A 25486-nucleotide genomic window follows, 5' to 3' on the forward strand; every position below is an offset into this window, starting at 1 on the left:
GCTACTGCTAAGTCGCTTCAGTCGTGTCCGACTCTGTGCGACCCCATAGACGGCAGCCCACCAGGCTCCGCCGTCCCTGGGATTCTCCAGGCAAGAATACTGGAGTGGGTTGCCATTTCCTTCTCCAGTGCATGAAAGGGAAAAGTGAAAGTGAAGTCGCTCAGTCGTGTGCGACTCTTAGCGACCCCATGGACTGCAGCCTACCAGGCTCCTCTGTCCATGGGATTTTCCAGGCAAGAGTACTGGAGTGGGGTGCCATTGCCTTCTCCGCCTCTTTCATCAAGAGGCTCTTTAGTTCTTCACTTTCTGCCATAAGGGTGGTGTCATCTGCATATCTAAGGTTATTGATATTTCTCCCAGCAATCTTGATTCCAGCTTGTGCTTCCTCCAGCCCAGCGTTTCTCATGATGTCTGAATGCAGGTCAGGAAGCAACAGTTAGAACAGCCTTGACGTACTCCTTTTCCTATTTGGAACCAGTCTGTTCCATGTCTAGTTCTAACTGTTGCTTCCTGACCTGCATACAGATTTCTCAAGAGGCAGGTCAGGTGGTCTGGTATTCCCATCTCTTGAAGAATTTTCCACAGTTTATTGTGATCCACACAGTCTAAGGCTTTGGCATAGTCAGTAGAGCACAAATAGATGTTTTTCTGGAACTCTTGCTTTTTCGATGATCCAGCGGATGTTGGCAATTTGATCTCTGGTTCCTCTGCCTTTTCTAAAACCAGCTGGAACATCTGGTAGTTCATGGATCATGTATTGCTGAAGCCTGGCTTGGAGAATTTTGAGCATTACTTTACTAGCGTGTGAGATGAGTGCAATTGTGCAGTGGTATGAGCATTCTTTGGCATTGCCTTTCTTTGGGATTGGGATGAAAACTGACCTTTTCCAGTCCTGTGGCCACTGCAGAGTTTTCCAAATTTGCTGGCATACTGAGTGCAGCATTTTCACAGCATCACTTTCAGGATTTGAAATAGCTCAACTGGAATTCCATCACCTCCACTAGCTTTGTTTGTAGTGATGCTTCCTAAGGCCCACTTGACTTCACATTCCAGGATGTCTGGCTCTAGGTGAGTGATCACACCATTGTAAATGCACATATAGAGTAATATTGTGTTCACTTAGTCATGTCTGACTCTCTGCGACCCCATGGATTGTAGCCCACTAGGCTCCTCTGTCAGTGGAATTTCCCAGGCAAGAATACTGAAGTGGGTTGCCATTTCCTTCTCCAGGGGATCTTGCTGACAGGGATTAAACCTGAGTCTCTTGTGTTTCCTGCAGGAAAGATTCCTTACCACTGTGCCACCTGGGATCATAGAGAAATACTGATATACCCAATCCAGCTGGAGATGGGGAAGCTATCCTCAGAAGGGAGTTGTATTTAAACAAATGAAAAGAAGGTCATGCCAGGAAAAAAAAAAAAAAGGAATGCTCCTAGGCAGAGGGAACATTGTACAAAAGAATCAGAGAACTTGGCCTGATAAGTTTTGGGAATTAGAAGTTTCCAAAACTTTGGAAAGTAACTTTCCAAGGTATTTTCGTACTTTAGAAAGTAGGCTGACTACAGTAGTAGTACTGGTAGTAGTGGTAGTGTGTGTAGGGGTGGGAGGGATGAATGAGCAAAGATGAAAAGAGACAAAACTTTGCCAAGGCTCAATATTTTGAGGGCCTTATAAGCCATGTTAATGAGCTCAGATTTAATTGTGAAGGGTATCGGATGAGGGAATTAAATTTTTAGCATAAAATCATGGTCATATTTTAATCATGAGAAGATAACTATGATAGTAATGTGTAAGATGTAGCAAAAGTGTATGTTAGGATGGAGATTAGAGGTAGAGACCAAATGAGATGCTATTGAAATAATCTAGATGAATTGTGATTTTGAGAAAGACCTCAAATAGTTGTAATAATTGCTGTTAAAAGTGCTGCACTCAATATGCCAGCAAATTTGGAAAACTCAGCAGTGGCCACAGGACTGGAAAAGGTCAGTTTTCATTCCAATCCCAAAGAAAAGCAATGCCACAGAATGTTCAAACTACTGCACAGTTGCACTCATCTCACACACTAGCAAAGAAATGCTCAAAATTCTCCAAGCCAGGCTTCAACAGTATGTGAACTGTGAACTTACAGATGTTCAAGCTGGATTTAGAAAAGGCAGAGGAACCAGAGATAAAATTACCAACATTTGTTGGATCATCGAAGCAGCAAGAGAGTTCCAGAAAAACATCTATTTCTGCTTTATTGCCTATGCCTAAGCCTTTGTGTGGATAACAACAAACTATGGAAAATTCTTCAAGAGATGGGAATACCAGACCACCTGACCTGCCTCCTGAGAAATCCACATGCAGGTCAAGAAGCAACAGTTAGAACCGGACGTGGAACAACAGACTGGTTCCAAATAGGAAAAGGAGTACGTCAGGGCTGTATACTGTCACCCTGCTTGTTTAACTTATCATGCGAGATGCCGGGCTGGATGAAGCACAAGGTGGAATCAAGACTGCTGGGAGAAATATCAATAAGCTCAGATATGCAGATGACACCAACTTTATGGCAGAGAGCAAAGAATTAAAGAGCCTCTTGATTAAAGTGAAAGAAGAGAGTGAAAAAGTTGGCTTACAACTCAATACTCAAAAAACTAAGATTATGGCATCCAGTCCCATCACTTCATGGCAAATAGATGGGGAAACAATGGAAACAGTGAGATTCTTTATTTTCTTGGGCTCCAAAATCACTGCAGATGGGGACTGCAGCCATGAAATTAAGACACTTGCTCCTTGAAAGAAAAGCTATGACCAACCTAGACAGCATATTAAAAAGCAGACATAACTTTGCTGACAAAGGTCCATCTAGTCAAAGCAATGGTTTTCCAGTAGTCATGTATGGATGTGAGAGTTGTACTATAAAGAAAGCTGAGTGCTGAAGAATTGATGCTTTTGAACTGTGGTGTTGGAGAAGACTCTTGAGAGTCCCTTGGACTGCAAGGAGATCAAGCCAGTCAATCCTAAAGGAAATCAGTCTGGAATATTCATTGGAAGGATTGATGCTGAAGCTGAAACTCTTAATATTTGGCCACCTGATGCAAAGAACTGACTCACTGGAAAAAGACACTGATGCTGGGAAAGATTGAGGGCAGGAGGAGAAGGGGACGACAGAGGATGAGATGGTTGGATGGCATCACCAACTCAATGGACACGAGTTTGAGCAAGCTCTGGGAGTTGGTGAAAGACAGGGAAGCCTGGCATGCTGCAGTCCATGGCGTCTCAAAGAGTCAGATGTGACTGAGCGACTTAACTAAGCTGCAGTAAAGACACATAGTACAGGGTATTTAATGGGTAGAGCTGACCTGAAGAAAAAAAATTTTTTGAGGTTTCCCCTCCAGTTATTTATTAGAATGTAATAACAAAATCATATATATATATACACACACACACACAGACACACACAAATATATAAGATGACAATAACCTATAATACTATAATAAAAATAACAAAATACTTGATATAAACTTTTTATGCTCTTAAGTTTATATATTAAATGTGGGAAAATGTAAACTAACAATATTTATGTGGTACTTTTTATTTTATTCTTTACAAATTAAATCACCTCTTGAAACAAATATAGAGCTGACTGCTACAATTTAGGTTCTTTTATATTTGGCATAACTAACTGCTGTGTTCTATATACTGTGACCAGCTTTCTCTACTAGAAACTTTAGGAGACCTTGTTCATTCTTTCAGTGCTGTCATTTCACTGATGGCCAGAAATAAGGAACTGTTATCTATGTCTGTTCCCATTTGCCTAAGACAAAGTACTGCTTCATGGTACTCACAAGATCATAAACCTAAACATGACACATGCTCTGGAATCACACGGTAGTACTAAGCTGTAAGAGGGATCAAGGGGATCTGGACAATGTTTATATTACTTTCTGTAGATTAATGAAATAAATCGATCACAACATGAAAAATAGCTGGTAAAGAATTCAAATATTCTGAGAAACACTGATATAGAGGTTATAAAAATCCTTTTGTCACATACCTAATGTTGAATTTGAGTATGACCTTGTGACTTTTTCCTCCACTGATTCCAGTTTATTCATCTAAAAAATATTTGACCACCTACTCAAAATATCAAGTGTCACATGATATAGAAGTTTCATATATACTAGGGGTTAGAAATTTTTCAACTAAGATTTGTCACTGAGTCAAGTGGTGTTGGGAACTGAATGGAAAGAGAAAAAATGGAGAGCTTGGCCACGACAGGAAATTAGAAACAGGGTATTAGGTAAGAGGAACTCAGGTTCAAAGATGGTTTTTGTTGTTATTCAGTCACTAAGTCATGTCTGACTCTTTGCAACCCCATGGGCTGCAGCTAGACTTCCCTGTCCTTCACTATCTCCTGGAGTTTGCTCAAATTCTCATCAATTGAATTGGCGATGCCATCCAACCATCTCATCCTCTGTTGCCCCCATCTCCTCCTCCCCTCAATCTTTCCCAGCATCAGGGTCTTTTCCAATGAGACACAACAGAATGGAGAGATTAATCGATGGAGCCAGTTTCTTCACAAGACATGACAGGAGGTCAAACAGTACTTGATTCTGTAAAAGGGATAAATGTATCTGGGCTTCCCAGACAGTGCCAGTAGTAAAGAATCCACCTACCAAAGCAGCAGATACAAGAGATGAGGGTTTGATCCCTGGGTCAGGAAGATCCTCTGGAAAAGGGAATGGCAACAACTCCAGTATTCTGGCCTGAAAAATCCCACGGACAGAGGTATCTGGTGGGTTAGTCTATGGGGTTGTAAAGAGTTGGACAAGACTTAGCACTGCAAACCTACCAGGGACTAGAGGCAAGATCAGAATGGGTAAAAAGGAAGAGAAATTTTAGGTGGGAGGAGGCAGGAGGTTGGTCATTAATAGTCAATGTTCTCAGCTTTCTTGGTAAAATAGGAAGGAGAGCTATGTGATGACTGAATTGGGCATGAGAAAAGGAGGCAGTGTGGGATCACTGAAAATGGAAACTGAAGAACTAACTAAAGAAAGGGAAAAAAGGCCTCCTGAAGGGCCTAAGGCAGAAGAGCATGAATTTGTCAGGGAAGTTTTCCATGCTGTTGTATAATTGTTTTTAAAGTGTAAAATCAACAGTTCTTCTCAAAAATTAATGTTCGTTCCCATCTCAAGAAACTCAAATGACAAGAGTAAAACTTTTTATGCCAAATTGAGAAAGAGGGTGTGTAGAAAGGAGTGAGAGGCAGTTTACATTTAATCAAAGTTCTTTTAGCGGATATTTACTGAACATCTACTATGCATCAAGCTCTGAGCTTGGCCTGTGGTAAAATTTACACAGTTTTTGTATTTTATTTTTCCTCCCCAGTAGTCCTTAAGTCTGTAAAACTAAGAAGGTGCCTGGGTTGAAATCTGAAGCCTTGCCCATTCAGATTATCACTTTCTTTCCATCTTCACTCCCCATTTCCACTCAGGATACCTCAGATGGTTCTGTGGGTATCCCTAGTGTTCATTAAACATGGTCCGAAAAACCAAAGATCTAATGAATATTAATACTGAATCCTCATTATAAGAATAACAGTCACATGTAAAACAAATAATGCAGGAGACGTGGGTTCGATCCCTGGATCGGGAAGATCCCCTGGAGAAGGAAATGGCAAACCACTCCAGTATTCTTGCCTGGTAAGTCCATGAACACAGGAGCCTGGCAGGTTACACAGTCCATGGGGTGACAAAAGAGTCGGACATGACTTAGCGACTAAACAACAGCAAAAACAATATGAAGTTTATTAGAGATAAATGTAAAGACAGGCACTCAGATGAAGATAATCTGGCCTAACAGCATGTGATAAAAACAACAGCAATATGCTTAGGGGTGCCCAAAGGACCTATACATTTTTACATGAAAGATGTTAACTAAGTTATGCAGAACAAAGCAGTTTCCTTTTTTTGCTCATCTCTCCTGGTCATATGCGAGTAGATTGTGTTTTTTAATAGCTTTATTGAAATATAATTGATATAAACTAAATTGCATAAAAGTATGCAGTTTGATAAGTTGACATATGTATACACCTGTGAAATTATCACCAAAATCAAGATGATGAATGTATCCATCACTACAAGTGTCCTTGTACTCCTGTGTAAACTCTCTCTCTTGTTCTTCCTATCCCTCATCCACATGAAATCACTAGTCTGTTTTCTGCCACTGCTGATTAGTATTTTCTAGAATTTTATATGAATAGAGTCATAGAGTATGCCCTATTGTCTTCTCTGGGTTTTTACACTTGGCATAATTGTTCTGCGATTTATCTATGTTGTGTCTCTTAATAGTTCATTTTTTAAAAGTTGCTGAGTAGTATTCCGTTTTATGGATATGCCACAATTATTTTATCCATTCATCTGTGGACATTTGGATTGTTTCCAGTTTTTGTCTATTACAAATACAACTGCTATGAACATTCTTGTATGATTGTTCGTATGGACATGTGCTTTCATTTCTCTTGAGTAAATAGCTAGAAGTGGAATCACTGGATCATATGGTAGGCATATGTTTAACTTTTTAAGAATCTGCCAAACTTTCTCAGATGACTGTACCTTTTTACATTCCTTCCTGCTGTGTATGCGAGTTCCAATTCCTCCTGACTTCTTATGATTTGTCTTCAATCTTAGTCATTCTCATAGGTATGTAGTAGTACCTCATTTTCCTTTTAATTTGCATTTCCCTGGTGGCTGATGATGGTCAGCATCCTTTCATGTGCTGCTCTGCCATCCATCTACCTTTGAAGAAATGTCTATTTGCATTTTTTTGCCCACTGCTTGTTGGGTTCATTTAGTCAGTATTTATTTACAGGCAACACAGATTAAACATTTACAGCAGCCAAGATTTTAAGAAGTAACTAAGTCATAACAAGGTAGCATATACATGGAAGAATATGAAAAAGACAAGAAGGACTTTACTTGGTGTGATGGTGGAATTTAAGGGTTCACTATATAAATCTGAGTATTAAATATGCTTTAGCTTTAGCTAGCAGAACCACTTCAACTTATATTGGTCAGTCCTTGTCACTTCTACAACTAAGAGCATAGACAACAGTATGCTAGAGCTGGCTCATGCTGCCTTATGAGTGCTGATTTAACAAGTTTTAAAACCTATGGCTGATTCATGCTGATGTTTGGTAGAAACCAACACAATACTGTAAAGCAATTATCCTTCAGTTTAAAAATAAATGAATTAAAAAAAAATAAAAAAAGTTTTAAGAATTCTGCAGAATTTAAACAGCCATTATCAGAAATTATATAAACTGAAAGTTATAGTAAAACCCAGTATTACTGAATAATAAATACTCAAAACTCATTTTCTTAGTTTTTTACTATTTCATTATTATCCATGTTTTTATGATTATGTCTGTTGTGTGCACATGAGGGAAATCTTATAATCTGATTGTCTACACCTCTTTCCAACTCTGTGTTCAGTGATGTCCTGTGTTAGCTTGAAGTGAGAGTCACAGTGGGAGTATTTAACCCCACTGGAATTAGCAAACATCACAATCAGAACTTTTTTTTAACCCTGGAGAGCCTAGTTGTTAAATTTACAGCATACAGGTAAAGACCCTTCAAACTACACTAACTTACTGTCCATGATGAATAATGAAGCTTCAGTCACATGGAGAATTCACCTTTGTGAAACAATTCCTCAAGAACAGATCAATATTTTTGTTACAGAACAAAGCTTACAACACCTATTTTCCTTGCTGCTCAGTTTTTCTCTTACTTCCAAGTTCCCTAAGGTTGAGAATGCCAAAGTTTGAGTAATGGGTAAGGAAGGGTGCTAATGTATTATTTTCGTGATCTGAAATAAAAAAATACCTAAAATACTTTTTGTAGAAGAATTACTACAAAGGATGTTAAATACAGAAAATTATAATGGGCAAAAAATAGGAAAGGTAAACAGCTGTATATTATGAAATTTCTATTCATGTAGGAATAGAGGAAACTAGACTAAAGTGAGAAGGAACAAACCATGATACAAGAGGAAGTCCAAACTTAACCAAGATTCTGGATGCCATCAGGAATTTAAAGTTAAAGATTTGGTAACACAGTACAGCAGTCTAGAGATGTCAAACTGGGCAGGAGAGGAAAATTCTTAAAGCACAAAAGATAGTAAGTGACTGATACAGTTGAGTGTTCATTACAATTTATTTTTTTCAAGTTCTAGAGGGAAAAATTGATTGACATATACACATTATACTATGTATAAAATAGGGCTTCCCAGGTGGTGCCAGTGGGAAAGAACATACCTGCCAATGCAGGAGACAGATGCAGGTTCAATCCCTGTGTCACGAAGATCCCTTGGAGGAGGGCATGGCAACCCATTCCACTATTCTTGCCTGGAGAATCCCATGGACAGAGGAGCCTGGCGAGCTATAGTCCATAGGGTCGCACAGAGTTACACATGAGTGAAACAACTTAGCACGCACGCATACAACATGGGTGTATAAAATAGATAACAGATAAGGACCTACTGTATAGCCCAGGGAACTCAGTGCTGTGTAATGGCCTATATACGGGAAATGAATCTAAAAGAGTAAATATATGTATATATATAACTGATTCACTTTGCTGTACAACTGAAACTGACACAACATTATAAATCAACTATACCGCAACTTAAAAAAAAAGTATTAAGAGAAACGAAGGATTTCAGAAGGAACAGAAACCATCTTAAACCTCAGGATCCAAATGAAAAGCATATACATTTAAAATATAAAAGAAATATATACATATGACTTTCAATTTTTATGTCTCACGTGGAATTCAAATAGAGGTTAAAGAAAATGTTTGCCTGGATTATAGTAAGGTACGAGCATGACAACTTTGTAGAGTGATGTACATGAAGACTAACAGTTTGGTATTAAACTGAAAGGACCAAACAGTCTTTAAACCAGTCAATGCCCTATATAATCACTTTACCAATGTATTGGACAAAATAAATCAAACTTTATCAAATTAATTGGTAGGTACAAACATTTTTTGAAGTTAAAAATGAAGAGGAATACAAATTCCCAGGGAAATAACTTCTTTCTCTCTCTAGGAACTTAAAAATTTATGAAGGAGACTGAATGAAATGATCTCACATGCAAAATACCTAATAATACATGAAACTAGTAAATGTAACCAACAATTACCTGCTGAACATTTCCACAATTAAAATTAAGTAAATCACTATTTTTTCACTAACCCTTTTCCTGATTTCCAAAATCAGCTCCTCTTCTAATTGACATATTTAAATGAATGTATTTTCTAGTCTCAAAGATTCAGTATTGGAGTAATTTTTTTTCTTTTATCTTTCTCTTATCAGTCTCTGTGTTGGGCCTTCAAGTGCATATATTTTAATATACATTTAAAAATATTTGTATCATTATATTTGCATAACTACTCTGTGAGTAACGCAGAAGTTATAAACATTTTATCATTCTGTTGAAGGGCCTACAAGGTGACTGGCATGTAAACAGGAAGCAGAGTAAGAAGCTAAATTACTTGCCTGAGTTGACAGGACCAGTAATTACAAGTCCTATGATCCTAATGTCAACATTCTTTTCATTACACTATGATGCCTCTCATCAACTCATATTTGGTCCATTACTCTAGATTTCTAGTGATTTTCTCTGCCTTTACTCTTACCTCTATCTTGCGTATCAGTATCAGATTAAACACAGCTTTTATTGGAAGATATCGCAATAAAGAAGCTGCCAATGGTTTCCTATTATACAAACAATAAAGATCAGAATCTTATCTCTGCTTCATACATGAAATCTCTAATCATACTGGGCTTCTCTTGTTCCTTTGAACATAACTTTTAACTTTCCTAAGACTGCCTTTGCTTTTATCAGTGTTTCCCTTCTCTGAGTTACATATCCCTGAGTAACAATTATTGCAGGGACCTGAACATTTATTATATATATATGTATTATTTATATATAGTTTATAGACTAAGTATATGTATAACTACTACCTTGTATGTTTTGATGGAGAGGGGGCAGGGAGCACCGGTAAAATTTTTGACATTAAAAAAAGTCTTTGCAACCAAAGCGTCCATTAGTGAATGAATGGTTAAAGAAGATGTGATATATATACACATTAGAATACTATTCATCCATAAAAAGAATGAAATCTTGCCATTTGCAAACAACATAGTTGGACTTGGAGGGTACTATGCTCAGTGAAATAGGTCAGAGACAAATACTGTATGATCTCACTTATATGTTGAATATAAAAAATAAAACAAACTAGTGAATATAACAAAAAAAACAGACTCACAGGTACAAAGAACAAACTAGTGGTTACCAGAGGGGACAGGTGGGGGAAGGGGCAAAATAGTAGTAGAAGATCAAGAGCTACAAACAACTAGGCATAAAATAAATCAGCTACAAGGATGTATTGTACAGCACAGGGAATATAGTTATTTTATTTATAATAACTATAAATTGACTATAACCTTTAAAAACTGTGAATCATTGTGTTGTATATCTGACACTGATACAATATTGTGCATCAACTATACTGCAATTAAAAAAAAAGACCGCTGCAGTTCCACTTCTGGTAATGAAGGACTACGTGGTTTTGATCATGTTTCTGCTGAGAACAACTAGGAAAGCTGAGACAAAACAAAGACATGTATCTGTTTGAAGGCATTGGAAAGCTCTCAAAACAGGATTTCAAGGCTAAGACCTAGCAGAGGCAGACAGGTTGGAGAGGCACTTACAGCCTCTCTGCTGGAGGCATCTGTTTCTTCCAGAAGCAACTAAGAAGAACAAAGCCTTTTGCAAGCTCACAGACCTAGGTGGGGGTAGAAGAGGAGAAAAACTAGAGTTGGGCTCACCAAGAAAGAGATAAGCACCTCAGTCTTTCTGTTGAGATTCTAACATGCTGCACCCTACAAGTCAGAGTGAACCGAAAATAGATTGGAACTGAATCATCTCTGTTCTCCACTGGATTGCAGTGATCTGAAGATGCTAATGGCCCTCGCTACCTAATAGAAGTAAAAGAAATCCTCTCTAAAAGAAAGTCATGCTATCCCAAACCTCAAAATATCTCTACAATTGTTTATATACAATATCCAGCACACATAAAACAATAATCAGGTATATGAGATGACATGACAAGACAGAGAAGCAACCATAGAAATAGGACTCGCAGGGATTATGAAATGAAGACTTTAGAACAGTGTAATTAGGGAGTTCCCTGGTGGTCCACTGGATAGGACTCAGTGCTTTTACTGAGGTGGCCCAGGTTCAATCCCTGGTTGGAGAACTAAGACCCCGCAAGATATGTGGCACAACCCTCCCCCAAATTCCCCAAAATATTATGATTAATCTGTTCAGGAACTTAAAATATGAGTAAGAATGTGGAGAATGGAGACACAACCAAATGGAATTCTATTATTGAAAGATACAACAAAAACCCAGTGAATGGATTTAATAGCCAATTACACAGAGTCAAAGACAAAATCAGGGAACTGGAATAAAATTCAGAAGAAATTGTGGACAGATTAACAAAAAGACTAAAAGATGAAAAATGGAAAAAATTTAAAAAGTAGGAGATACAGAGTAAAAAAAAAGTCCAATATAGGTATATAATTAAAACCCAGAAGGAGAAGCATGAGGGACTATAACAAAGTAATACTGAAAGAGATGTCTCAAATAAACAAAAAGCATCATGCTTTAGATTCAAGAAGCATTATAAACCTTTAAGGAAAAGGCAAAGAAAGTAACACCTAAGCATTTCATATTAAAAGTGAACTATGCTAACTATGCTAAAAGTGAAAAATGCTAACTGCTGAAATCCAAAGAGAGGGAAATGTTGAGCATCCATAGGTAAGAAATTTATCCTATCAAATGAATGACAGTAAGACAGCTCCTTTGCAACTGAGTGATGCTATCTTTAGAGTACTAAAAGAAAACAGAATTCATATTCAGATAATATAACTTTCAAAAGTTAAGACAATATAAAGGTATTTTCAAACAAACAGAAACTGAAAATTGGGCTTCTCTGGTGGCTCAGCTGGTAAAGAATCTGCATTGCAGGAGACCTGGGTTCAATCCCTGGGTTGCGAAGATCCCCTGGAGAAGGGAACAGCTACCCACTCCAGTATTCTGGCCTGAAGAATTCCATGGACTGTATGGGGTCCCAAAGAATCGGACACAACTGACTGACTTTCACTTTCACCCTCACTCTTTTCATCTCTGCCTTGGAGGAAAGAGTAAACTTTGAGCAGAGAAAAATGTTCTCAGATGGAAGTTCTTAGATTTTGAGAGGGATGAAGAACAGTAAAGAAAATATATGGGTAAATCTCAACAAACAATTACTTTTACAAAACAATGCTGACTTATTGTGGTATTTAAAAACATACAGATTTTAACATTAACAACACATAAATTGAGAAGAGAGGATAAACTAGTCAAAGGGTATTCACATTGTCCAGGAAGTGGATAAAGTACTAATGTATACTAGACTTTTATTTTTTTATTATTGTTTTTTATTTGGCTGCGCTGGGTCTTAGTTGCGGCATGTGAACTCTGTATCAGCATGCAAACTCTTAGTTTCACAAGTGGGGGGATCTAGTTCCCTGACCAGGGATCAAACCTGGGTCCCCAGCATTGGGAGTATGAAGTCTGTACCACTGGACTACCAGAGAAGTCCCTATACTAGACTTTTAGATGTCAAGGATGCACATTATAATTTCTAGAGCAATTAAACAATAGTAAAAAGACATGCAGGCCTCCTTGGTGGCTCAGCAGTAAAGAATCTGTCTGCCAGTGTAGGAGACGCAGGTTTGATCCCTGGGTCAGGAAGATCCCCTTCAAGGAAATGGCAACCCACTCCAGTATTCTTGCCTGGAGAATTCCATGGACAGAGAAGCCTGGTGGATTACAGTCCATGGGGCCACAAAAGAGTCAGACATGACTTAGCGACTAAACAACAACAACAAAAAGACATTTAACTAAAAGGAAAAGGGGAATAAATAAACCTGATGTATCACAAAGGATGAAGTAGAGAAAAAAGAGTGAAGAGCAGAGGAGACAAGAAACAGTAGGATAGCAGCTTTAAAGCCCCATATATCAGTAATAATATTAAACTTAAATTGACTATCCCAATTAAAAGATAAGACTGCTGCCTTGGATTTATAAAGATACACCTTTAACCTGTTTTCAAGAGGTAAATATTAGAATACAGAAAAGTTTAAAGTGAAGAGATATGCAAAAACTAAAAAGAAAGACTGGCTATGCTAATATCCAAAACACAATACAAGAGATATAAAGCTCACGTGTCAAGAGCCCTAACAGGAAACAAGTGATATACTCAGGATTGTTTGTTTTAAACAGAGGGACTAATTACAAATGTGTGTATAGGGTATAAGAGAATTACAAGGATAGTTCTGTAATCCAGGGCTAACAACAGAGGAACTGTACCTCTCTTAAGCTCCAAGAGACAGAAGAAATTAACCAAAGTCTTGAGGGAGAGAGAACTGTCAAGAGTTCATCGTGAGAGAGGCAATGATCTTTGGTCAAGGTACACATTCAGTTCAGGGCAATCTCTAATGGAGGGAGCCAGGGGGAATGTAAGCACTTATCCCAACTCTTTTCCACCATACACTCTCCTTCTATCAGCTACTGATCATGGGGTGGTATCAATTCAGTCACACTCTCATCTGAAGCCAAAAACATTATCTACCCCAGACTTTTTCCTATATGGTAAGGGAGAAAAGAAATAAGTAACAAAACATAATTATAGTTTCATAAAACCAGTGTTTTAGCTGGTCATGAAGACTAGGTTCATGAGCATAGCTGCTTTCTATCACCACCCATCTAGGTTTCTCTCACTCCCTGCTTGCACCTAAGCTGAATGGAATTCTTTACCAGGTAAAAGTGAAGTCGCTCAGTCGTGTCCGACTATTTGCAACCCCATGGTCTGTAGCCCACCAGGCTCCTCCATCCATGGAATTTTCCAGGCAAGAATACTGGAGTGGGTTGCCATTTCCTTCTCCAGGGGATCCTCCCGACCGAGGGATCAAACCCAGGTCTCACGCATTGCAGGCAGATGCTTTACCATCTGAGCCAGGTAGGGTGATCCAAACATTCATTCCTATAAGATGAAACCAAGTGGAGGTCCTTTTTGGGTTACCCTAGTTTTTTCATTGACTGTTGGCAAACAGAATACTGGTGAATATCATACATTCCCTATAAAGTACTACTTACTCCACTGTGTAACAGCAATTGAAGATCCCCCTTTTAAAAGGAATCTTTCTCCTTTGTCAGTAGTGTTCCCCCCATCCCCCCATTGGTTAATGATAGGAAAAAGTCCTGCCAGCAAGCCATGTCCACTTCTAATTCACTGAAAACATGTTTCCTAGGAATCATTCCTCCCTTGAGTACTAAAACCTCCGAAGCCACTAAGACTGATGCTTCACGGACCAAAAAATTCCTCAAGTGGTTTACTAGGCATAATAAGAGAATACAACACAAATGCGTACGTGCGTACACCAAGAGACATACACAACAATGTTCACAGAAGCTCTCCTAATAGCCAAAGAATGGAAACATCTCTAATGTCTATCAACAATAGAATGGATAAATAAATGTGGTATAAAGTAGAATACTGAATACTGTATAGCAATGAAAATGAATGAATGAATGTTACCCGCTCCAGGTAACAACATGGGTAAATCTTACAATGTTAGATTAAATAAGCCAGAAACTAAAGATACATTATGTATTCAATTTATATAAAGGTTAACCACCATCAAACCTAATCTTTGGTGTTAAGAGTTCAGGATGGTGATTACCCTTGGGAAGGATGAAGAGTAATGACTAAGAAGGGACATAGTTATTGATGTGGGTGGTGACTATAGTTACCTTCATTTTGTGACGTCATGCTAAACAACTATATTTGTGTTTTTCTATACATATGTTATGCTTCCATTAAAAAGCTTATTTAAAAAAAAATATAACTGTCATCTTGCATATAATGTATAATTTCTCTGGATGCTTTTGTTTTTCTGTATTTTATCAGTTTGACTATAACATGCATAGGTGTGACTTTCATTGTAATTTTTCTGCTTGCGATTTACTGAGCTTTGTGGATTTACAGTTTTATGCTTTTCATCAAATTTGGAAAACATGCCACCTGAATTTTTTTTTTTTACAAAATTAGTCATACTGAAAAATAGAGGGACTACTCTCATCTCCACTCTTTACACCTTCTGGGAAAGGTAGCACCATATACTGAGTATGGATTCTAAGCATATACTTCACTGTTTAGGCCAGCATCCCGAATTTGCAGGTTATTGTATCATAACTGGCCAGTTTTCCAATTTGTTCTGAGTTCTCGTTTAGCCTGTCAACTCATAAGCCAGTGACAACGAACCAGTATATACCCTTACCTCAGGCCATGTCTCCCAAAGGTATTCCCTATGGAAAGATTTCCCTTTACTATTATGTATTAGGGCCACTAATGAGTCGTGGTTTTACTAACCATTCACATCCAGCTGTGGCCAGCTCACTGCAGATTCTTTCAAGAATGAATAGGACCCACACTTTTTTCTCTTCCATTAATTGGTCAGAAGAACTCCTCCTGAAGCCAATTTATATGGGTTGGGGGAGAAATGCTGAAGGAACAGGGTCAGGGACTATAGGATTCTGAGTCACCTGCTCATTTAGTTTAGTTGTAGCCAGTTCCCAGTCTAACGGGGAGTGGACTGCTTCTGTGCTCATCCAGCTGTATGGTTTGGTGAATCAGCTAACATCAGTTTACGATGGGTGGTTTGATTATTCATGCGGTCACTTGATGTCCCATGGTCGGTGTTCCATTCTACCAGGTAGCAGGAGCAAATCTGGAGCTGCCTTTCAAAGAAACAAAACAAAATGTTGTTGGCTGAGGAAGATATGTCTTTATTTCCAAACCAAAGGGTCTGTGTTGTAATTCCCGTTGGAACTTACCTAAGCCTTCATTTAATATCTCTTACCACGTGAACTTCTAGTACCATTGGACCTGCCTAATCACAAGGCCCCCCTCAAAACTTGCAGTCTTACGGTTACTCAGAAAACAGGTTAGAGCAGGTCACCCAAATGTGCTTTATTCTGTTGCCTGCAGAACCCCCAAAAGTCTGCTACATCTTTTTTCCTTTCCCTTTGTTGCAGTGATAGGAAACACAACTAACCATCACTTATTTGAATGAATATTCAAACATGTCTCCGGACGCTGCAACCCGAGAAACTTGGTGCAGTCCTGGGTTTATCGCTGCATCTTCTGGCAGGCATACGTCTTATCAAATCATGCTGAATGCTTGCTACTCCTTTCTCATTAGGTTCATTTAACATAATTTCATTGCTATAATAGACTAGTATGATATTCTACGGCACAGTGATATGATCAAGGTCCCTTTATACCACAGAAAAACAGGGATGTTGACATAGCCCTGAGACAAGACAGTTAGGGTTTACTGTTGTCCCTGTCATTTAAGTGCAATATGCTTTGGATTTTCTTTACTGATTAAAAAGGTGGGAGTGGGGGGCAGGGTACATTTCCAGATCAATACCTATGTATCATGTCAAAGTCTATACTAACTTCTTCCAATGAAGATACCACAGCTGGAACAACTGCAGTTGCCCCCCACCCCCACCCCACACCTGATTAAGCTCTGTAATAATCCACTGTCATCTTTCACTACCCATCTGGTTTTTACACGGTCATCTCCATGATCAATCTGGTGATCACACAGGGAATTTAAATGGGAATATGGTATCAGTTGCCATGACAGCACAGGGGCACTAACCTCTGTACTGCTTTTCTTTTACTGTCTTGAGAGGGAGTGGTAACAACCAGTTCTGAACTTCTGTCTAGTCCTACCTACCATAACAATACTCACTCCATTGGTCAGGAAATTAAAATGAAGATTGCTTCAGTTATTAAAAGGTATTTATTCTTACCACACATCTGGGGTTGGAGAAGTAACCAGTATGGGTCTCTCTGGGCTGTTAGCCAGACTCAGGCCAGGATTCCATCTGTCACTCGACTTTCTTAGGGGCCCCTATTCTAACCAATAAATAGACACTGGAGAAGGATTAGGGCAATGATTCCCTAACTTGCTCCCTGGAATTACTGGGGGAGCTTAAAAAATACAAAGGCAGGCCCGTCTCTCACCCCCAGAAATTATGAGTTAACTGGCCTGGAGTGTATCCTTGGCTTTAGAATTCTAAGGTGTTCTTATGTCCAGACAAGTTTGGGAATCACTGGGCCTGGAGAAGATTAATGGTCATACCACTGTGGCTGCATTGCAGGGTTCTTCCTTCAAGGGACCAAATCTCTCCCCATCAAGAAGTACCAAGTCTGTGACTTGGATGAGATGCTTCAAATTTAACTCCTCAGGTTCTCACTGGTCAAAACAACAAGATATTTAATTCTTCTGTACGTTATCACTTGCCAGAGCAAGCTGCATACTTCTCTGATGGGGATGCTATGCCAGGATTTGCCTGGAGGAGCTGGGAGGTGGTGAGGGTCAATTCTGAGGACTACAGGAATCAACTTATGAGAGAGCTGCCCCAAAGCTTCATTCTTGTCTGCCCAACTGTCCCCATTCGATGTCTCAGGATCCTACTCCTTCCTCATCAAGCCTAACCTTAGTGTAAGAAAACTGGGAGAACTGAGCATTTAATTAGTACTACAAATCTACTTTATCTGCCCACTGTCCATAGGGTCGCACAGAGTCGGTCATAACTGAAGCAATTTAGCACACACGCATGCACACACAGCCCCAAAGTAGAAACAACTCAAATAGCTACAACAGAATGGATAGACAGCTTATCCACAAATGGAATATAACAATGAATATGAACAAACTACTTCTACAAACAACTTAGATAAACCGTACAAATATAATGGTGAAATGTACATATAATTTCATTCATGTATGATTCAAAATGAATCTATGGTTGTAAGTTAGTATGAGTGGTTACATCTGGAGAAGAGGTTGGGCAGTATAGTTATTGGGATGTCACATAAGAGGTTTCTATGTAACTTGTAATATTCTATTTCCTGGGTGGTGGATAGAGAGATATTTTTACTTACGATAGATACTGCACTTATTTCTGCAGTATGCTGTATTTCAGTTTTTTAAAAGGGTAGTCCTAATAAGACTGGGAACTACCAATTATGCCTACTTGACCCTCTCTATCAATTCAAACACTTCCTTCAAGGCCTGGTTCAGATTCCACAACTAACTTGAAGCCCAACCACTTCAGCTAGAAATGACTTATCTTTCTGCTTGGTTTTCATTACATATCCTGGGAGATAGTGTAATATAGGAGAAATGGTACAAGCCAAGGGGCTTGGGCTTTAATCTGTAAAGCAATAATAAGTAAGAGAGTGATGTGGTCCTATTTGTATCTGCACACCATGAATTTGCTTAACTAATTATATTTATTTATATTTATTTGACTATGTGGACAAAAATTTACATATACATGAAAGTGTAAAATTGTCATATGTTTGATTGTTACAATATTTGTTCCCAGTGTATCATGCCACTTTTGTTCGTGCCTCTTTGCAATGTGCCTTTGCCACTTTAACTATCAAAAGGTACTTTATTTCCCCACTTCTTGAATCTAGGCTAGCCTTCCTTGTGACTTATTCTGACTACCAAATGCAGTAGCTGTGACTTGGTGCAACTTCTGTGGATGAGGCCCAGAGAGGCTTTACAGCTTCCTTTTTCACCTTCTGCAACACTGCCCTGGGTCTCTATGCTGTGAATAAGTCTGGAATGAAAGACCATGTGAAGAGAGCCACGTGAATGCGCCCAGAAGAAACAAGAGAAAAACTTTCTAGTCAAAACACAGAATGGTGAGAAATAATAAATCATTATCGACTTTAGCCATTAAATTTGTGGTTGACTTGTAATGCAGGAAGATAATCTAGTCTGCTGTGGCAGAGACTGCTATTGTCTCTCAATGTCCTTTCTTCTTCTCTTCCTTTAGTATTACAACTCCCAAGTTTTGACTTAGTACCTTGCCAGTCAGGCAAGGACTATATTTCCTAGCCTCCCTAGGAGGTCTGGCCATGCAACTACATTTTGGCCAAAAGAGGAAATGATGGCTGCAAACTTCTGCGACATGCCCTTAAAAAGAAGAGGTATATTGTTTTTCCATTTTCCATTCCCAGATATATCTTGGCAGGAGGTGAAACAACCATCTTAGGCCATGAAATAGAAGCCACATATTGAGTATAGCAGATTAACAAGCTAGAATGAGGGTGTATCCCTAACACCTGATGCTGCTGTATCCATTGTGAACTGATTATCTCTGAAATGTTACAAGAGAAAAAAACAAACTTTCATCTTAAGTTATTATTATGTTGGCCTTTAAGCAACCAAACCTATATCCCAAGTAATATGTATTTTCCATTATTTCCCCCATACAGTTATATACAAATACACTTGTGTGTATATATATGTATCTACAAATATAAATATTTTGAGTGTAAACATACACACACACAAATATGCTAACATTTATGTGTGCTGCTGCTGCTGACTTACAGACTGGGATCACATTATACACACTTTTCTTCATGTTGCTTTTTCTTATTTAGCAGTAGTATCTTGTGGAAATCACAATTCAACTCATACTGCTTTAATTTATTCCTTTTGTTGGATACAAAACTGTAACTCACTCAACCATTTTCCTATTAATGAGCTTTCACTTTGCTACTTGTTTTTAGATACTATGGATGATGCTACAATGAATATTCTTATAGATAGATCCTTACACATTTTAAGGGCTTCCCTTGTAGCTCAGCTGGTAAAGAATCCACCTGCAATGCAGGAGACCATGGTTTGATTCCTGGGTCAGGAAGATCTGCTGCAGAAGGGATAAGCTACCCACTTCAGTATTCTTGGCTTCCCTGGTGGCTCAGCTGGCAAAGAATCCGCCCACAATGCGGGAGACCTGCGTTCAATCCCTGGGTTGGGAAGATGCCCTGAAGAAGGGCACGGCTACCCACTCCAGTATTCTGGCCTGGAGAATTCCATGGACTGTATATCCATGCAGTCACAAAGAGTTGGACATGACGGAGCAACTTTCACTTACATATTTTACACCTATTAGACAGATTCCCAAGAAAGATACAGCTAGAACAAAAGATATTTCTAGTTTAAAACATTTTAACACAGGTTGCCAGACTGTTTTGCAAACCGGTTGAAAAACTTCACATTTATACCAGTGTGCATGTGTGCTAAGTTACTTCAGTCATGTCCATCTCTTTGCGACCCTATGGACTGTGGCCCGCCAGGCTCCTCTGTCCGTGGGGATTCTCCAGGCAAGAAAACTGGAGTTGGTTGTCGTGCCCTCCTCCAGGGGCTCTTCCCAACTCAGGGATCAAACTTGCATCCTTATGTCCCCTGCACTGGCAGGTGGGTTCTTTACCACTAGCACCACCTGGGAAGCCCATTTATACCAGCTGCTGCTGCTGCTGCTAAGTCACTTCAGTCGTGTCCGACTCTGTGCGACCCCATAGACGGCAGCCCGCCAGGCTCCGCCATCCCTGGGATTCTCTAGGCAAGAATACTGGAGTGGGTTGCCATTTCCTTCTCCAGTGCATGAAAGGGAAAAGTGAAAGTGAAGTCGCTCAGTCGTGTCCGACTCTTAGCGACCCCATGGACGGTAGCCTACCAGGCTCCTCCATCCATGGGATTTTCCAGGCAAGAGTACTGGAGTGGGGTGCCATTGCCTTCTCCGATTTATACCAGCACTGTATAACAAAACTTTTCACTTGGATTCCAACTGGCAACAGGTGCTATTGGTCATTTAACATTTGCCCAGTCTGAAAAGATTCTCACTTAATTTCATAATAGGAGAAATGCACAGTAAAACTACACTAAGATTAAACATTTTCACTTATCAGTCCCACATCCAAAAGTTCAATAACATATTCTAATGAAAATACTGTGGGTGCACTCTTGTTTATATAACACAGGAAAATCTGGCAATATCCAGCAAAATCACACATACATACAAATGTATGGAACAACCTTATTTCTGTGAAATCTTGAACATGTGAGACAAAAGTATACACAGTATTATGCATTACCATATTGTTTTCAAAGCCAAAAGATTGAAATCAAAGCAAATATCCATTGTAAAGGGTTGGTAAAATAAACTCTGGCATTCCTGTAGTGGAATTTATTCGCAGTGGAATACCATGCAGCTGTTAAAACGATGAGGACTCTCATTATGAGCTACTTAAATAACTGAGTTATCAAATATAGCCCATTATTATAACCTTTGTTTCTTTTTTCTAAAAAAATGAGAATAAACATATAAAAAAGCTATGGGAAATACATGAGAAACTAATAAAGTGGTTGCGAGACAGGTAGTATTAGCACAGGAAATGGGTGGATGAGAGAGAAGTGGGGGGAAGCTTCAACTCAAAACATAAATACCTATCTATCTAGATACACACACACACACACACACACACACACACACACACACACACACTACCAATTGAATGAATTACTCCTCAAAAAGAAAAAGAAAAATAGTTCTAGTATTTCCCAAGTTTCCTTTATGTGATTTCTGTCTAATTAATTTACCTATCTGATCCTCTTTCTTCAACTGTAAAACAGGGATAAGATCTGCTTCACAATGATTTGGTGAGCACTAAAGTACGTCTGTGCTTAGCCAAGTGCCCCTCACACAATAGGCACCTAATAAACACTAGCTAACTAATGGTTTGCCAATCTATTATATAGGCCTGAATTTGGCGTCTCATCACTTTTACTTGCATTATCCTGATTTCCTCTGATTTTGAGCAACTTTTCACATTTGGATTTATTCTTTGCTGAATTCATATTCTTTGCCCACCCATTTTCTATAGAACTGCTTGTTCCCTTGATGTGAATTTTAAAGAGTTCTTTTAATATTAAAGATGTTAAACTTCATCATATAAATTTTTTAAAATTTAGTCTATGTCTATTAATTTTAACTATGTTTATATCTTTTTGCATACAAGTTATTTTTTATACTGACAAATGTCTATCTTTCTAAAGAAGAATGTGTGTTCTGCTGCTGCTGTGTAAAATATTCTATAGCTGTCAATTAGATCCAATTGACTGATGGTACTACACAGTTCAACTACTGAATAATCCTCACTCATTTTCTGCCTGCTAGATCTATTACTTATTAAAAGAGGGGTGATGAAGTCTCCAGCTGTAACAGTGCATTTGTCTATTTCTCCTTGCAGTTCTATCAGGTTTTGCCTTAGCTGCTTTAACGCTCTGTTGTCAGACACACACATTAAAGGCTGGTTTATCTTTTTGAAGCACTGACCTCTTTATGTAATGCCCTTTCCTATCGCTGATAATTTTCCTTGTTTTGAAGTCTGTTTTGTCTGAGTACAGCAACTACAGTTTTCTTTTGATTAGTATTAGCATAGTAGATCTTTCTCCATTCTTTTACTTTAACCTGTCTGTGTCTTTATATTTAAAGTGGATTTCTTGGGACTTCCCTGGCAGTTCAGTGGTTAAGACGCCAAGCTTCCAGTGCAGGGAGCATGCCACAACTAGAGAAATGCCTTTGTGCCGCAACTAGGGAAGCCCAAGCACGTGCCACAACTAAGACCCAGCGCTGCCAAATAAATAAGATTACAGTAAGCATGGAGTTTCTAAGGCGAAAAGATGGCTTCTAAAAAAAACTTCAAAGATCTATATAGAATAAAGCTATCTGCATAGATTTTGTATCTATTATTTTTTAAACAAAGTAATGTATTTTATTTAAGCCACTGTTATTTTGATCTCTATGTGTGTATTAGTCGTAGCTGTGTCCAACTCTTTGCGAGCCCATGGACTATAGCCCGCCAGGCTCCTCTGTCCATGGAATTCTCCAGGCAAGAATACTGGAGTGGTTTGCCATTTCCTTCTCCGGTATTTACTTTTAAATTATAATCTTTTCCTAGTCAATGACTGCAAAAGTGGCATCTCAATACACACTCATAGAATTATAGGATAGAAAGCCTTTTTTCCAAGTTCACTCTACCATGTCTCTAGGAATTTTCTATTAGGTGCTTGTGTATATTGCTTGTTTTAAGTACCACAAGTATTACGGAAAATGATTTTTAAAGTTTTACCATTTGTTATTAATTTTAAAATACCAGTTTTGTTTCTCTAGTTTTGCTTTTATTTCCAGTTTGCTGCATTTCCTCTTAACGCTGTGGGTAAGGCAGGGCAGTTAAAACGTGGTTCCTCAAAAGAAAGGGGAAGTATAAAAACGCCAAACACCAAAATCAAAATCCTCTTTTAAAAAAAGTTTTGTTTATCCCTTAAAATTTTTTTAACACACAAACTGACAGATTTAAATAATTTTTTAAAAAAGATTTGCTTAGTTGTTCATGTAATAATCATTCATTTGAGCCCAGGAGGGTAAGTCTCCTCTCAATCTATTCAAACATGTTAGGTATCCCATTAATTTCATCTTACTGTTCCAGTCTATCAATATGCAATGCTTTACTTTTCTCTTACTTTGGGGTTATTTCCTTGATCACATGTCCTACTTCTTGGTTTGTCATGTAAGTGGTACACATCCTTCATTAATTTCTTTAGAAAGGATGCGTGACTGCATATTTGAGACATTTTAGGATTGAAAATAATTTATTTTAGCCTTGTATCTGAGTAACAGCATGGCCTGTACAGAACTCTAATTTATAAGTAATTTTCCTTCAGAATTTTGGAGCATTGCTTCATTACCCTTTTGCTTCCAGAGTTGTTACTGACAAGTCGAACACATTCATCTCTGTATGCATCACATGAAATGTGTTTTTTCTCTCTATAAACTTGAACAATCTACTCTTTGTCTCTCTACTTGTTATCTTTATAGAGTAGAGAAAGGCGGGAGATACACAGGAAAAAAGCTCCAGAAATCAGCATGGGGTCCCCTTAAGCATTTTATACTTGGAGCAATCTTAATTATCCACCCCTCCACAAGAGCCATATGTGATTAGCAGCAGCACACTGCACTATCATACACACTGTGCAGCCCTAGAGCAACCACTGTATAAAACAAAACAAGGTGAGGCTACAAGAAAAAAAGATGTGTTGATGGTGATGTAAAAGTAATAATTATGATGAAGACAAATGGTAACACTATTGTGCACATCTATGTGCCGGGTACTGTTTCAATTGCTTCATATATATTAACTCACTGAATTAGTATATACAATACAACCTTCAGAGGTAAGTATTATCTTCATTTTATAGGTTACATAATCTACCCTGGCACAGCCAGAATTCTAGTCCAAAGAGTCTAGCTCCAGAATCTTGTGATCTTAACTATTATGCTATACTACTTTCCAGTAGTAGATGCTAGGCAGTTTTTGCTGTTTATTATACTGTTTAACAGAGAAGGCAATGGCACCCCACTCCAGTACTCTTGCCTGGAAAATCCCATGGACAGAAGAGCCTGGTAGGCTGCAGTCCATGGGGTCATGAAGAGTCGGACACGACTGAAACGACTTAGCAGATACTGTTTAAAATATCTTTTCTTGACAAAATAAAAAGTTGGCAAACCCATGTTTATTTCCTTAATTTAAAAATGTATTGGTTGGTGAAATGTGAAAACCTGGAAATCACCAATTTACAGGACCAGTAGAGAGAAAGAAAATGAAAATTTGAGGGAAGATAACTGATGGAACAAGGTCTTTAGAGGATCAGTTCTAGAACATAGGGACTGGGAAGATGCTAAGTACAGGAGGAATATAGCCACATTCAGAGATGATGGTGAGGAAAAAATCTCTAGTAACTAAAAATCAAGGTCATCTGAGCACAAAATAAGACTGGTAGTATCAACTTAGAAGGCTTAATAAGTAAATAATACAGAATGGTGAAGATTTGGAGCAACTTTTGTGAGGAATGGGAGAAAAAAAAAAGCTAGGAATGAACTGACAGACTAGAAAAATAGAAATGGTTTCAACACTAAATATATTGAAGAAGTCAAAGAATAAGGTTAGAGGGAGTAACGGAGTGGACAATGTATAAACAAATATGGCAAGTTGTGGTTAGAAGATAGGATTTCTGAATTTAAGATCTCAAAGCCAGAATAAATGCTCATTCATTGATGATGATGATGATACTGATGATAATAACCATTTATTAAGCACACACACTAAAACAATTAATTAAATCTAGTCATAACAACCATTACTATCAGCATATTACAGAGGAGAAACTGAGGCCCTAGTGAATTTTCAGTAACATTCAAGTTTTTCATAAAACTTAATAAAATGACTCTGAAATTCATATACAGTAGGAAAGAATCTGGCATTTCCAAGGAAATAGGTGAATATTAACCATTGTTAATATCTTGCTGGGTATTAACACTTATAATAAAGCTGTAGCAATTATGATAGTGTGGTAATATAATAGAGGTCATACAAACTGACC

At 38.4% G+C, this 25486-nt stretch overlaps 1 protein-coding gene across 9 annotated transcripts in view; it reads right to left on the minus strand.

Moving 5' to 3' along the window:
- The window catches only part of UBE2D3 (ubiquitin conjugating enzyme E2 D3), a 68654-nt gene that overhangs the window by 39763 nt on the left and 3405 nt on the right, over positions 1 to 25486 (minus strand). For 5 of the 9 annotated variants that reach the window (XM_081483738.1, XM_081483724.1, XM_081483718.1 and 2 more), the window contains exon 2: positions 15708 to 15902. In XM_081483738.1, the coding sequence (XP_081339864.1) occupies positions 15708 to 15773 (66 nt within the window). In that variant the 5' untranslated portion in view covers positions 15774 to 15902. The remainder of the gene's footprint in view (positions 1 to 15707; positions 15903 to 25486) is intronic. The other 4 variants (XM_081483749.1, XM_081483727.1, XM_081483952.1 and 1 more) reach the window with 1 other exon arrangement.

This window comes from Giraffa tippelskirchi, chromosome 1, assembly GCF_054371585.1.
Source record: "Giraffa tippelskirchi isolate mGirTip1 chromosome 1, T2T-mGirTip1v1.2.pri, whole genome shotgun sequence".
Lineage (NCBI taxonomy): Eukaryota > Metazoa > Chordata > Mammalia > Artiodactyla > Giraffidae > Giraffa > Giraffa tippelskirchi.